Genomic DNA, 14,084 nt, shown 5'->3' with positions numbered 1-14,084 from the left:
AGTGTAGCAGTTTGCAGTCAAGGGGGTGACTCACAAAGCAAAGAGTCCGTACCATGGTCCTGTTGAGTGCAGCACCATCCATGTGCAGGTCACTGTGGCAGCACTAGGTCTCCCTGCTTTCCCATGCTGGCAAATTTCAATTGTCTTAGCTTCTTATGTTTGGCAATAGTGCAATGAGTGGAGAGTTCAGAAATGGTTTTATCTTTATGAATACATTTATAAAGATGTTCTTCAGTTGTTCAGAGTTGCTAGCACAGGTAGTGTACACATTTCCTCTCTTGCTACAAACAAAAAGATTGTTCTGACCATCCTTATACTGGCTTAGGACAGAAGTACATGATGTGAGGGGAAAAAACAGTGCAAGGGACAGAAAAATCAGAGCTACATAAATGTGATGAGAAATAAGGTTTACACACTATATATATATATTTCACACACTATATATATATATATATATATATATATTTCCTTTATCACACAAACTGCAAAGAAAGATTTTATAGATTTTTTTTTCTCCTGCCTGCTGATCAGCTTTGACACTCTCTCTCTCTATGTTAGCTGAAATAGAAATTTGAAAGTACTGGTATAAAAAAGCTGAAGTATTGATATGTTCCCAGGTATGCCATATCCCCTTGGTGGAAAATGCCAGTATGAACAACACATAGCTGGATTTCTTTCTGTTTTCATGCACTTGAATGAATACTGTAGATGAATACATGGTAGATGACTGTAGGCCAAGTTAGCTTCTTGTTGAGCATCAAATCCTCAACATGTGCTTTTCAGATACAGTCTGTTAGAAGAATAGACAAGGCAGCAAAGCCCCTACATCAAACATTTGCTCTTCCATGCTTCCTTATGATTGCCTGGAAGATGAACCAAGTTTGTTCAGGGAGAATAATCAAATGATTGCTCTGCAATCTTTCAAAAGTTTTGAAATTCAGGGTGCTCTCAGTGTGGAGGTCTCCTCCTCTCTTCCACTCACACCCTACTCTCTGCTGGCTGACAGGGTGCCCAGCACTCTCCTTCTGCTTTATCCTCTAGGGGTTTGCTGGAAGACCCACCTCATCTGCCCCAAGATGCTAATAACCAAACTGCTGAATGATGCAAGGCCCCTTGTGAAGAAGATGGCAGCTTGAATTTGAATGTTTTCCTTGCAGGGATGGGTAACATAGTGGTATGGGGATGACACACAGGACCCCAGACCCAGGTGCTCCTGGGCTCTTCTGGCACAAGTAGGAACAACAGGCATTTGAAAGGCACTGCTGGCCCTGAGGAACAAAGCCAGCCTAACCCTGTCCATACTGAGAAGAAAAGGTCAGCACATTTGGATGAGGAATCTCCAAAAAACCCCTTTATTAAAAACAGATGATGGCATATTAACTAGAAATATTGGAAAGGTCTTTATACAGATAAATTATATTATGCCCTCATCCAACCACGAGCGCTTCAAGCTGATCAGTTTATTCACAGAATCATCCAATTATTTTGGTTAGAAAGACCCCTAAGATCATTGAGTCTGACCATTAACCCACCATTGTCAAGTTAATATCCAAAGTACTCCAAAACCTGGTCTTAGCTGTCCCCAGTGACAGTGAGGACCCTCCTAACATGAGATATCTGGCAAAAACACAAAGTTATACAGCACGTTCTCCCAGTCCCCAGACACTGGGCTGGAGGCCACAGCTGAGGGGTTTGTTTGAGGTGCTGTACCACAGCACACCCTGGGCTGCAATTAAGGAAGAAGGAAAACCCATCAAGAGCGACATACTTCAGCTCTCATACTGCAGCATGGAGGAGAAAGTTTCTGGCTTTGCAGCAGTCACTAATGTAGAGGCTCTGTGGACCCAAAATTGCTCAGAGGTTATGTCAATGATTTGGGAAACAGCTGCAGGAGGAAAGCACAAGGAAGGCACTCTGGAAATCACAGATTACTCCAAGTTTTCAGGGTCAGCAGTTTTTGTGATATTTCTGAGGAGTGATGAGTCTCCTGTCTCCCTTGGGAAAGGAACAGCCCCAGAGATCTCAGCTGCTTCCCATCTCAGAATGAAGCTGCTCAGCCAGACACCATGAACACAGAGCTGAGGACATCGGCTGCTTCTCCATGTCTGTCTGCACATCATACCTAAATAAATGATGGATTCATTACAGAGACCAAATAGAAAATATCACCTTTTATTCCCAGGAAAATAATTAATTAGACAGGAACATATCACTTCCCAGCTGCCACTGACTTACAGTCTTACAGTGAAAAGAGGCCAAGATTTCATCTGAATTGCTCTCCACTGCAGCAGAGCTTTGGCTTTGAGGAAGTCCCACACGCAGCCAGTTGCACACCAATGCCTGGACTTGCAGGGCCGAAGAGGAGGATGGGCAAATTGGCAAGAAGCACACCAGCCCTCTGAGGCTGCCTCCTGGCTGCTTTCACACCCCAGGTACATCCATGCCATGCAGTGCAGACCAGCTGCTAGAAACTGGAAACAGCAGAGCACAGCAGTGACGCTGGTAATGAGGCTGTGCCAGCAGGACCATGTCCTGCCTGAGACCAAAGAGTCTGGGTCAATCCACTGCACTGCATCATCCCCTGCCTTCTCCCTCTCCCTTGTACCACTGACCTCTAGCAAAGCAACGCTTGGCTGGTCAGCACCCCTGGGGGACAGCTGTGAGATGACTCTGACACCTCTTTGGCAGAAGATGACATCTAATGACAATGGGGACCATGGGGCAGGGTCCAGGGCAAAGTCTTGGCCCAGCTCCCAGACGCTCTGCCAGGTTTAAAAGATGCTAAGCTATTTATAGGGAGAAAAAAAAAAAAAAAAAAAAAAAAAAAAAAAAAAAAAAAAAAAAAAAAAAAGCTAGAGAGCTTCTTTGCAGCTTAAAGACCCATTTCAGGAATCAGATTACAAACTGCCCTTGGGATGGAAGCAAAGATCCTTCTGGTGCCTCATTACCCCTTGTGCTTTCTCTTGCCAAGCCCCTGTGATAAAGGGGATCAGCAAAGAACTCAAAGGGCATTGTCCCTAATGCTATGGAAAACAAGAAAACAGCTTTTCCACCTTCTTTTCATGCCCCTTGACTTACTACTCTTCTGACCCTTACTGAATTTATTTTCTCTCTCCATTTCTATGTAGTCCATCTTCCTCTTCCTCAACCCACCCCCACAGCACACAGTACTGAAGGTCACTGAAGGACAGAGCCCTTCCCTGGCCCTACTGCCCCTTCCCCAGCCCAGGGAGACAGCAACCTCCCTCACATCACAAACTGCCACTGAGCTGGATCCCCACAGCTGTGAATATGAGGAGGGACATTCTTTTTCTGAAGAGAAAGACGTCCAGACAAGGCTGTCACTGGCTTTTATTTTGAGGGCAACAAGTGGGACAGACTCAAGGAAAAGCCATTTCACCAGCCTAGGCAGAAGCAGCAGAATTTTTTAGCGGACCTCTTTTCTCACTGTCCCAAAAATCTAGATGAGGAACCACTACCCTGACACCAAGCCCTGATTGCTGTCACTGTGGGAAGAGTCCAGTAACACTCAGTGCCATCAGCAATCACATTACCACACCATCCGAGCAGAAGACAAGTGCCATGGCTTCACACAAAAGAAATAAGCCTCCAGAGTTGAAGGAGGTGAATTTGCTGGAGGCGGTATCCCTCATTCAACAGCAGCCAGAGAGCCACCTCCCTGCCAGAGACTACCAGTGGCTGTTCTGACTGAGTCCTCCCTTGGTCGTGGGTGGTAACTCACTTAAATAGCCATGGGCAACCTCATGTTCTTTTGGATTTGGAGAAAGCTTGAATGAAGTCCATCCCTCAGTAACACAGTCGAAAAATAAAGTGATGTTTGACCAGAGAGCAGCCCTGGAATTTGCCTGGTGTCACATTCTGATTTTTGCTTTAAAATTCAATTTGGCATTCAAAGTCCTGCTCTTGCTAGTGACAAAGACAGAGGTTATTGAACAACAAAGGTAGCTAAATGTTTGAGGAACATTTTAGTCCCCACAAAATGAAGTTGCTGAAAGAATTTGCACAGCTTCCCACTCTAACTCTAGTTACTGAATTACTAAACCAGTTTTTCACAACCACTTATAAAGCAAAATTATAATCAACTGTAGGATCTGGTATTATGAGAACTCAAGAATGAGCTTTTACAAAATAGAAGGTAAGAGATCTGTTTCACATCTGTGGCCCACATATAATCAGCTCCTTCTTGTTCCCTCTCCTACAGCATTTGACTTGTGCTGAAGAGAGGTCCAAAGAGCCATAATATTCTGAATATCTCTTAAAACTTTCAAAGACGCTGAATCAAATGTGTTTTGTCAAACACATCTCCTTTCTCCCCATGTGTCCACTTTTCATTTGTCCTACCTTTTTAAATAATAAGAAAAAAATACAACCAAGACTAGATGTTTAAGCATTTGTAAGCCTGACTCTTGCCTTTGGAAGAAACTTAAAATGTTTCAATTTATAGAGTAGCTTCATGCCTAGAGGATTTTGTGGTGTCTCAGTTTTTTTAAATCAGTGTCTTCATGCTCCTAAAGATCCTGGAGGGAAAACTCACACCCTAATGTCTAAGGTCTCTTCCACTGACTTCATGTTGCCTTGTGTTACTGTCTCTCTTGAGGCATTGCTGTTCCCTCCATTATTTTGATACATAAGCAAGGTGGATGCATTGAGCTACCTTAAATGCACATCCACAAGGTAAAAATTTTCTTCCTCCATCCTTTTTAAGTTGTATTTAGTGCTGTCCACACAGAGATCAAAGACTGATTGTCCCCTCTGTCCTGGCTGTGGTCTCTGCAGCAAACACCTGCTCTCCTTCTCCCACTGGCAGCACTCACTCGGGAGGCTTTGAGAGGCCAACAAGCAGCAGGGCCAAAGTGGGAGGGGCTCCTGGGGTCCCCAGGTTGTTCATTAACTGAGCTGGAACCAGAGCAAGCCCCAAGTCCTGTACAGATAGCTTCATTCAGGTCCCCAGATTTTGGAGGAAAGGAAGATCAGCTCAGGGCTTTGGAGTAGGCTGGCGGTTTCGCAGCCCCAGTATGAACACAGACTACAATGTGAGCAGTAGGTGGGAGGGGAAACCCAATCTACTCCCAACCTTTTACAAGTTCACTATGGAGAGGGACAGGGAGATGGGGACAGCTTTCTTCCCAATTGAGGTACTCCCCTAGTACCACATCAACATAAAGCACACAAGCTCACAGCAGGGCTGTAAAACTTGTTACAGCTTTTCAAAGCAACTCAGGTAACCTTGTCCACAGCTAATGATTTATACGTATGCCATCACCCCACTATACCATCCCTACTTCTGCAGACTCAATGTGCACAGTGCACTCTTTTCTCTCAGCACCTCCTGACCCAGCAGTCCATGGATGCACACATGAAAAGGGAATGGATGCCCTTGCCCCAGTGGATTATCTGTCAGTACAGGAAAGGACTGTAACCTAAACCCATCCCCTTTCCAATCCAACATAAAGTCAGGAGTGCTGTTGAAAGACAAATCAAAGCACTCTGCTTGGCCAATTCCCTAATTCACTTTCCTTTCCTGGACGGTGTTGTGAGACACCATGTCCTGCTGAGAGATCCCCTCCCCTTGCACCTACCCCACCAGTCCCGATCTCCAAGACCCATTGGAAGCCCTTGAGTTTAACATCCTGTACTTCCCAGAAGTTGAGACTTGGGGCTGAGACAGCAGAACCAGTTCATTGCACCAGATGTTTGGGTTTAAAGCCCCATCACGCTCCACAGCCAGATGTCTCACTGAACTATTAATTTAGCTAACAATATCACATGGTGAGGTGCTGCTAGTGCTTCAAGCAAGGCTCTGGAGCCAGTTGCTGAAGATGACAAAATCCCTTTCTTACCGCATTTGTTATACCCTGACTGCATATGGCCCTTTTGCCCCACATGTTCCTATTTCATTCCTCACAGGAGATGCTTTCTCAGTGTCCACAGCTGTAAGGCCTGGTCCCATCACCTACCAGAGCTAATTAATCTTCATATGAATCAAGCCACAGCTCAGCCACCATGCTCACAGCTGTGCAGTCTCAGGGCAGCCAGTGTCTTATGCCTACATGATCAAGAAGGGCACTGCAGGAGAAGCATCTCCTCCTCAAGCTCAGTATATCCCTCAGGCATAAGGTGCTTGTTTACCTCTGGTCCAAGATGACAGGACCCTCCAAGTGGTTCTTTTTTTCCAGTAAAAACCTCCATCCCCTTTCTGTCACAGGTTTGGATCTGTAATAAATAACCCAACATTGCACCTGAGGCTCCATCACACCTCAAAGGTCTGTGCAACTTCAGTGAAAAGACTTGACCAAACTGGATCAACTCCCTCAGCTCTAATTTCTGCTGAGCTACATACCACAGCCCTTTATGATTCAGATACGTAAGCTCTGGGTGAAGGCCAAGGGAACTAGTCTCTCTAGCAAAGCCTGTTCCTTCCATCAGCTTCCACTGCAGGACAGAAAGCACCACAATTGGCAGCAGTCAAGTGTTGATTTGGTATCAGCACTATCCCAGAAATGAAGCAGAGTGTGCTGAACTCACATGTAAAGACACAGCTCTTAAGGCTAAAAGCCTGGAACGAGGCTGACAAGCCCAGGATCTGGTTTGTGTTAAATTCCTGCTGCTTACATCTTCCCATGACATATCTGTGGCCAACTCCCACAGAGCCGTTCCCTCCACACCTCCGGTCCAACAAGTCAGGTCTTCCTCTGATGGGCAGGAGGGGACCAGCAACAGCTACACTCCCATTTCAAGCTCTGCAAGGCAGCAGCAGTGCTCTTCCCTTTCCCTGGCCATCTCTGGGAGATGACCTGCAAACAGTGCAGGGCTGGGCACTGCCAAAGCACAAGCAGGATGAGGGGAACAGATCAAAAGCAGATATCATGGGAGGGCAGGAGGCAGAACAGAGCACATCCCCATCTCACCCTTCCTGCTTCCTCCCAGGCCTTAGTTCAACTCTCTCTAGCCCAAATACATCTGTCTCCCCACAAGCAGAGATTTACCCATGTGGCTGCTTCTCTCCACAGGGATTTATATCTTTGCTGTTTATCTTCAACTGCTGCGCTCTTTTTCACTGAAGAGCAACATCCTGTGGATTTTTCCAGCAGCTGAAGCCACCAAGGAGATTTGCTGGGCTGGGCTGGGCTTGTCTGAAGAGTGGGCACCAAAGAACATCTAGACAAAAAAGCTGCTCCCACATTTCCTTGCTTGATCTTTCTGAGCTCTTGGTGTGCTGGAGATGGAAACTGATGGTGGGAAAGCCACACCCAGGGATGCTGTTGAGGTGAGATCCCTGCAGCTTCTTTTTAGCAGAGCATAGGCTCTGCATCCACACAAACAAGGAGCACTGGCTTTTCTGCCCCTCACAACTCCTCCTCCCCAACAGAGCCAAATAAGGAACTCGACAGTGAATCCTGTATTTCATAATTTGTGTGCAAAGTATGACAACACAGGAGGCAGAAAAACCTGTTCCCACTCCACGCCCCACTCCCCAGCTGTCTTTGTTCCCCATTGTTTGAGACTTCAGGTGTTCCAAGCAGTCACTTACCAGCCTTCCTTCAGAAGTGATAACTGAGTTTGCATTTTACTGTGGCAGGACAGACCAGAAAGGCCTAGAATAAGGGCAACAAAAAGACAACATCAAAAAAGGTAAACTACTTGTTTGCAGGGCCCCTCCTGCCCACAGCTAAGGAATGCTTGAAGACCAGAACAGCTTTTTCATCTGAAAGGGTAAGAGAAAGGAGTGAGACAAGCAAATCTGGTTTCAGTTTATTTCCAGAATTTTACTGTACAAAATATGCAAAGTGTAAAATGGTTTTATGTTTCAGTTTAAAAAACAACAAAACCCCATCCAGCTATAACTTAAGAGAACCCAGCTTGGAACAGAACAATTTACAAGGCTAAACCCACAGTGCATTAATGTCACAGACACCAAGAATTTGCTTACTTAAGTTCACAATTAGAAAAGAACAGAAAGACCATGTACCACTCACTGAAGTTAAAGTCATATGTGCAAAGAAGAGAAAAAAGAAAGAAATGCTGGTTAGTGTCTATTAATTAGAAAACCTTGGCAAAACCCTTCTTACTATACACAGTGTGTGCAGAAAAAGTATTACACAGTGATAAAGGAGGGTGGGGAAAGGGCATTTTGCTCCCACTCCCTTCCCCAAGATACAATAATGCTGAATCAAAGAAACAGGCACAGAAGAGTGTAAGATTCCTTCACAGTTTTGCCTGTTCAGGTAGTGGCCACAGCACCTCCCCACTGTGCACACAGGAGATACTCCCAAGCATCAGTAGTGCTGGTGAGAGGTGCCTGGGAAGCAGCCAGAGGGAAGGAAGGCTCCACAGAGCACACTCAGGGCAGGGCTGGCTGCCTGCTGCCCACAGGGCTCCGTGTGCATCAGGGATAAAAAAATGCAGTCTGTTGGAGGGATGCAGACGGGTGGGTGATGCCAGCTGTACCATTGGCATGGTGGGGACCCCGCCCGGGACTGACCCAAAGCAACCTGCACCGCTCACAGCTGTCGGAAATGGCAGCTTTTGGTCATCGTCGATGGGAGGCAGCAGCCTGAACACAGGAGGATGCATGCTCCTGTAGGAGACATCATGGCTCAAAGCCATCTTGTTCAGAACCAAAATTTGAGGGGTTTCCTTTGTCCTTTGTTTTCGAAAACCAGCTCCATTCCAAGAGCACTTCCTTCTTAAGGACAGTGGCATGGTGGGGACCCCGCCCGGGACTGACCCAAAGCAACCTGCACCGCTCACAGCTGTAGGAAATGGCAGCTTTTGGTCATCGTCGATGGGAGGCAGCAGCCTGAACACAGGAGGATGCATGCTCCTGTAGGAGACATCATGGCCCAAAGCCATCTTGTTCAGAACCAAAATTTGAGGGGTTTCCTTTGTCCTTTGTTTTCGAAAACCAGCTCCATTCCAAGAGCACTTCCTTCTTAAGGACAGCTGAAACGCTGAGCCACCAAGTCTGGCTAGAGGCTTTAAACATGTATAATGTGCACACTAGAGGAGGAAAAGCACACAGAAACAGACAAGCTGGATGAGAAAACACCTGCACACACTCCATGAGCAGCTCTCACACGGCTGGGCAGCAGAGCCCAAGTGAGGAGCCAGCTTGGGACCAGACTACAGCATTGTTGCAAAAGACTCCAAGACTTTTGTTTATCCTTTGGAAAGGGCAGAATTACAAGTTTTGGTGAGCAAGATTAAATTGGCTTGAATAGGTTTCCATGTTTAGCAAGTTATAGATCTTTTCAGTTTCTTCAATAGCAAGTGTTGGAAGTGAGGACATATCAAATGAGACCTTTCAAAGCTACGTCTGTGGGGCAGGACCAGCTCCAGATATTTCTTCCCTACAGCTTTTTGGCTGTGCTTAGCAGATTCCAAAGGTGTTGCACAGAGAGCTCCATCCCAAAGGAAAAGGTTTGGAGGCTTCATAAGGGTTGGAATTTGTTCAGATCTCCAAACTTGAGCCTTACTGTGCACTGCCTCCAAGCTTCCAAGTGCAGCCTCAGCACCTCCCAGCCCTGAAGATATGTTATGGAGGGGTGCTGCAATGCTTACACTTCCAAGAGTGCTGCCTGCTCACTTCCAGGTGTGGGAAAGGACACTGAGACCCAGGACAGAATCACAGAATCTGCACCTATGGATGCACTGCACGGCAGTGAGAGGTCAGCAGATGTGACAGTAACACCTGTCCATGCCCAGTTACAGGACTGGCAAAATGTGAAGAGTATTATCTGCCCCTACACTCCTGAAAGCTCCAAGAAATTAAAATCTTTCAATTTACAGGCAGGAAAGAGAAAGCCAGCCTTCATGGAAACCTACAACCATTTCCATCTACTCTAGAGCACCTGAAAGTCTCAGCTGCATCTGGTTTTGCAAGATCTCAGCATGGCTTTGGATTTAGGCTGTAACAAATCTGACAGCAAAAAACCCAAAGCCTTTAAAGTATCTGAGCAGCATACTTGAGTTACAGGAAACATGCCAATACGGAAGAGAGGAGGAATGGGGCACCATCCTGGCTGGGCAGCACAGCACTCTATCAAATGGTTCAGCTTCAAGTGAAGGACGTCCAGCACAAGGATCATCTCCAAAGGGGGCACTGACCACTCCATCACCACCAGGGTTATCTTAAAAAAATCCTTGAATTCTAATAAACCCCCCACAATTCCCAACTAGGTACAAACATTCAGACTGGGAGAGAGGAAGGAAAATATGTGCAAGGAGACAGTGCAGGGTAGGAGAGGCATTCAGAGGAACAGCCTGCACTTGGCTGGCAAACCCTACAAGTTGTATTTATGCACTGCTCTTGGCAAGCTCGGCAGTAGTAAGGGCTGCAGGAACTGGATCAGAGCTTTATTCCCTATTACTCCATTCTTACTCGTTTGCTGGCTATAAACAGAATTAAACCAGTCCGCACTCATCACTCAGTATTTTTTATACAGTTTGAATTCCTAGAGATGCCACAGATCCAACTGTGGATCTCAAAGCACTTGAAAACAAGTTGAGTTTAGCCTCACAACACTCCAGTGAGGTAGGTATGACAGTAGTCCCCTGATTTTTCATGGAGAAGGGAAGTAAGAGAGACCCTGAAAAGTGTCACTAAAAATACCAGAACAGGGAACATTCAGGAATCATGACTCCCATTTCAGTCTGTCCTCACCTCTAAGCAGGCTGCATCTCTAAAGAGACCATTTAAGAGAGTCCTCTCCTTCAGATTTTATAAAGCAAAGCACTCATGCTGCTGATATAGGGAAGAGCATTTAATGTAGGAGTTGGCCCCTGTTGACAGTGTCCTTTTTGGCAGCAAGCAGAAAAGGCAGTGTTGAACTACAGCACAAAGATGAAGAAGCAGACCCAGTCTGAGCACATGCTGCTTCCGTCTGTTCCTCCATGTGTTAAAGGATTTAACAAAATTAAGACATTAATTTCCTGAGCAGATACTGTAAGAAAATCCCTCCTCATGGGGCAGGGAAGAGGAAAGGGGAAGCAAATCCTGGGAAAGTAAAAATGTTTTGCAGATGTGCCTGTGATAAGGTGCTCTCATATACATGGCACACCCAAGCCCCTAGCAAGGTGGTTCTTGTTCTCGCTTCACAGAAATGAGCCAACTCAGCCACAGGCAGTAGCCTCCACACAGGTATTAAGTGCTCCACAGTCTCCCAAGCTACTCCCAGTCTCTCTCACCCTGCTGGTTTTTCATATCATAAAAGCCAGGCACAGATATCTTCAGGAGAGCCAAGATACTATATGTCCTCTTTTTTTTCTTTTAAAGGAATAAACCAATCTGTTTTTTCAAAGTAAGACACTGCAAGGACCAATCAATAAAGGAGTCCCCACATAGACTACTAGAAAACCTGATCTGCCAAAAAAACAAAACACTGAGCTTAGAGAAGGGAAAACAGCACCTACTTCCCATCCCTTAAGAGCAAAGGGCATAATCCCATCCTGTAACGTGACATCCAGTTTCTTTACAACCATGTCTGGCACACTACATGGACTAAAAAGAAACCAGAAGACTACCACGTGCTTGTAAGAAAGGCACAGGAAACTGCAGGTGTCACTTAGATGGGGAATCATCACTCTGGACCCTCACTTCCCAGGATGCTCCCTTGATCCCAAGAGGACTATCCACAGGTGCTGTCAGACATGTAACTCCACTGCTGCTGAAGCTGGAAGAGGATGCACCCTCCTGCCCTAGCCCCAGCATCCCTGTTTAAGGTGGCTGCTCCCTCCCACCACCTTGTGGTAGGCACCAGCCAGCCCATGCCTGCCGTGGGAAGGGCTGGGAAAGGCCAAAATGGACAGGAGGGGCTGTCACAGCCCTCCTCAGAAGACTGTGAAGGCTGGCAATGAAAGGCACTGACTTAGACACTGCTGGAACTAGGGCCTTCTTTGTTAAGACATTGGTATGGAGGGCAAGCCAGATCCTGCTCGATAAGGAATACTTGCATGGCAAAAGACTGAGAAGAATGAATTGATCATTTACATTCACATGGATCTGAAGAGACCTTCAGGTTAATGCCAGCCTTGCAGCTGACTCCAGTCACTCTGTGCTCTGTACTGGCAATTAGACTTCAGACACCGATTTAGGCTCACTGTTAAAAACAAACCTTCCAAACTCAGGTTACTAAATTCACACATGAAAGCTGCACTGGTGGGCAAAGGCTGCCTCACAAACAAAACTGCATCTCTCAGAAGCAGATCCCACCGCTGAGCATTAACCCCCACAGTACAGCAAGGCCAAGAAAGGCAGGCAGATTTTCAACATTCAGGCACTGTTTGATATTTCTTAGCTACAGCTGAAGGCATATGGTGGGGAAGGACTCACTGCAGTGTTTGCAGAGCACAACAGTTCTCCAAAGTGAAAGGGGTAGAGATCAGCCTTTCCCCGACTCCTCTCCTGAAGGAGGGAAGTGTTTTTGCCCATCTTTTCTCCAGATGCACTTGAAGCTGGCTAGAGAGGGAGGGGCACATTCCTGCCTGCACCCCCTTCCCCTCAAAGAGGCTGCCAGACATAGGGAGGGTCTGTGATTTATCTGAGGAGGAGCCAGCACAAACTGGCTTACTTAGTGACCCTGTCCCAGTGCAAATACACAGCCCTTGCAGGTGCAAAAGGAAGCAGCAGTGCCTGGAGAAACACATTCAGAAAGCCAGACAGAGGAGATAGAAACAGGAAGCCTTGGGCATGCCTGAGAAAGATGCTGATAAGCAGACACAGAGGAAAGCAGGGGAGAGATAACAGGGAGCTGTGACATGAAGAACAACATCACTAACAAGCACTGATAAAGAAAAAAAAAAAATTGAGGAGCTGCAAATGGGCTGATCCAGTTCAAGACAAGCAATTTCACAGAGGGTGAAACCATCCCATTATGCCCATAGGTCTGGCACTGACACAAGAGGCACACAGAGAGGAGAAGAAGACAGAATAAAAAGTCCCCTCACACCCCCACCATTTGATACCCCTCCTCCCCAAGTGAGCAGGGACTGTGGCATCCTGTGCCAGGAGGTTTCTGTGAGGGACAGGTGAGCAATGAGCCCTCAGGAGCAGCCACAGGTGGCAAAAGCAGAGACAAAAGGGCGCAGGGGTGCGTGGTGTAAGGCAGCACTCCAACAACTCTGACACCATAACTGTGCAGGGAAAGCATGAGATTTACAGGATGCCTGGGAAGAGGGGCAAAGAAAAAAATCTGTTCTGTCTCCAAGGCTGAGCTAACTGAGCCAAGTCACCCTGTTGCCTCTTAAGATATTTCTTTCTAGATAAGATATCCCTACTCCCCCCTCCCGTTTCCAAATAAAGTGCAGATGGTCAAATATTACTGGTCCATCATCTGCCAGTTTCAGTCAGCATTGGGGAAATTAAACCCAAAAGCACAATATTGAAAAAAAAACAAAATCAATCTCCCAACAACCCACCCTCAAAATCCCTTAGACTGAAGTCTCAGACTGTAAGCGGAGGACAAATTTATGACATTTAGGGTCTATGAACTCTTCTGAGAGTTTGATGAAGGGGATTTTTTTCACATTAACAACAAGGCTGAAGTCCAAGCACTTGAGGACAAACACAACGCCGTCTTGTAACCCGCTTGTGACCGCTTCCTCGCTGACCAGCGTCCACTGCTTGGAGAACCAGCGATCCCTGTCATACTGGAGGGTTGGGCCTGGGTTGAGGTAACGCTCCAGGAATGCCTGCCAAGAGCCGGACACAGATTAGCACCAGTCCCACAACTCGCCCTGCTCTCTTCCCATCCCCAAATACAGCTCTGTGAGCACGGGCTTGCCATGCTGCAAATTGTTTCAGCTTTCATTCTTCAGAAGACATCTTCTCCCCAGTCCCTCTCAGCTTTTCAGACCCAGGACACAAACATCAGGAGATCCTCTTTCAGTCCATCCCAGCAAGTTCTGCAAAGCTATAGCCCTGACTTCTGCCATCTGGCAAGCAGCTCAGTAGAGCAGAGGTCACTTCTCCGCTACCAGCCTCATAACCATCCCCAAACTACAGTTCCAGACAGTCAGACAGGATAGCTGGCTCTCTCCTTCAGGCCAAGCTAAGGTAGTAAACA

The 14,084-nt window shown here is 46.6% G+C and overlaps 1 protein-coding gene across 3 annotated transcripts in view; it reads right to left on the bottom strand.

Moving 5' to 3' along the window:
• Window positions 1-223: 223 nt before the first annotated feature.
• Window positions 224-14,084, bottom strand: part of VANGL1 (VANGL planar cell polarity protein 1) — a 57,030-nt gene continuing 43,169 nt past the window's right edge. For 2 of the 3 annotated variants that reach the window (XM_056485257.1, XM_056485273.1), the window contains exon 8: window positions 7,762-13,710. In XM_056485257.1, coding sequence (XP_056341232.1) covers window positions 13,450-13,710 — 261 coding nt within the window. In that variant the 3' untranslated portion in view covers window positions 7,762-13,449. Of the gene's footprint in view, window positions 6,235-7,552; window positions 7,617-7,761; window positions 13,711-14,084 lie in introns of those variants that run through there. The other variant, XR_008839879.1, reaches the window with a different exon arrangement.

Source organism: Oenanthe melanoleuca, chromosome 1, assembly GCF_029582105.1.
Source record: "Oenanthe melanoleuca isolate GR-GAL-2019-014 chromosome 1, OMel1.0, whole genome shotgun sequence".
In the NCBI taxonomy this organism is placed as follows: domain Eukaryota; kingdom Metazoa; phylum Chordata; class Aves; order Passeriformes; family Muscicapidae; genus Oenanthe; species Oenanthe melanoleuca.
Note: the sequence above shows the minus strand (reverse complement) of the source record. Positions and strands in the feature narration are given on the sequence as shown.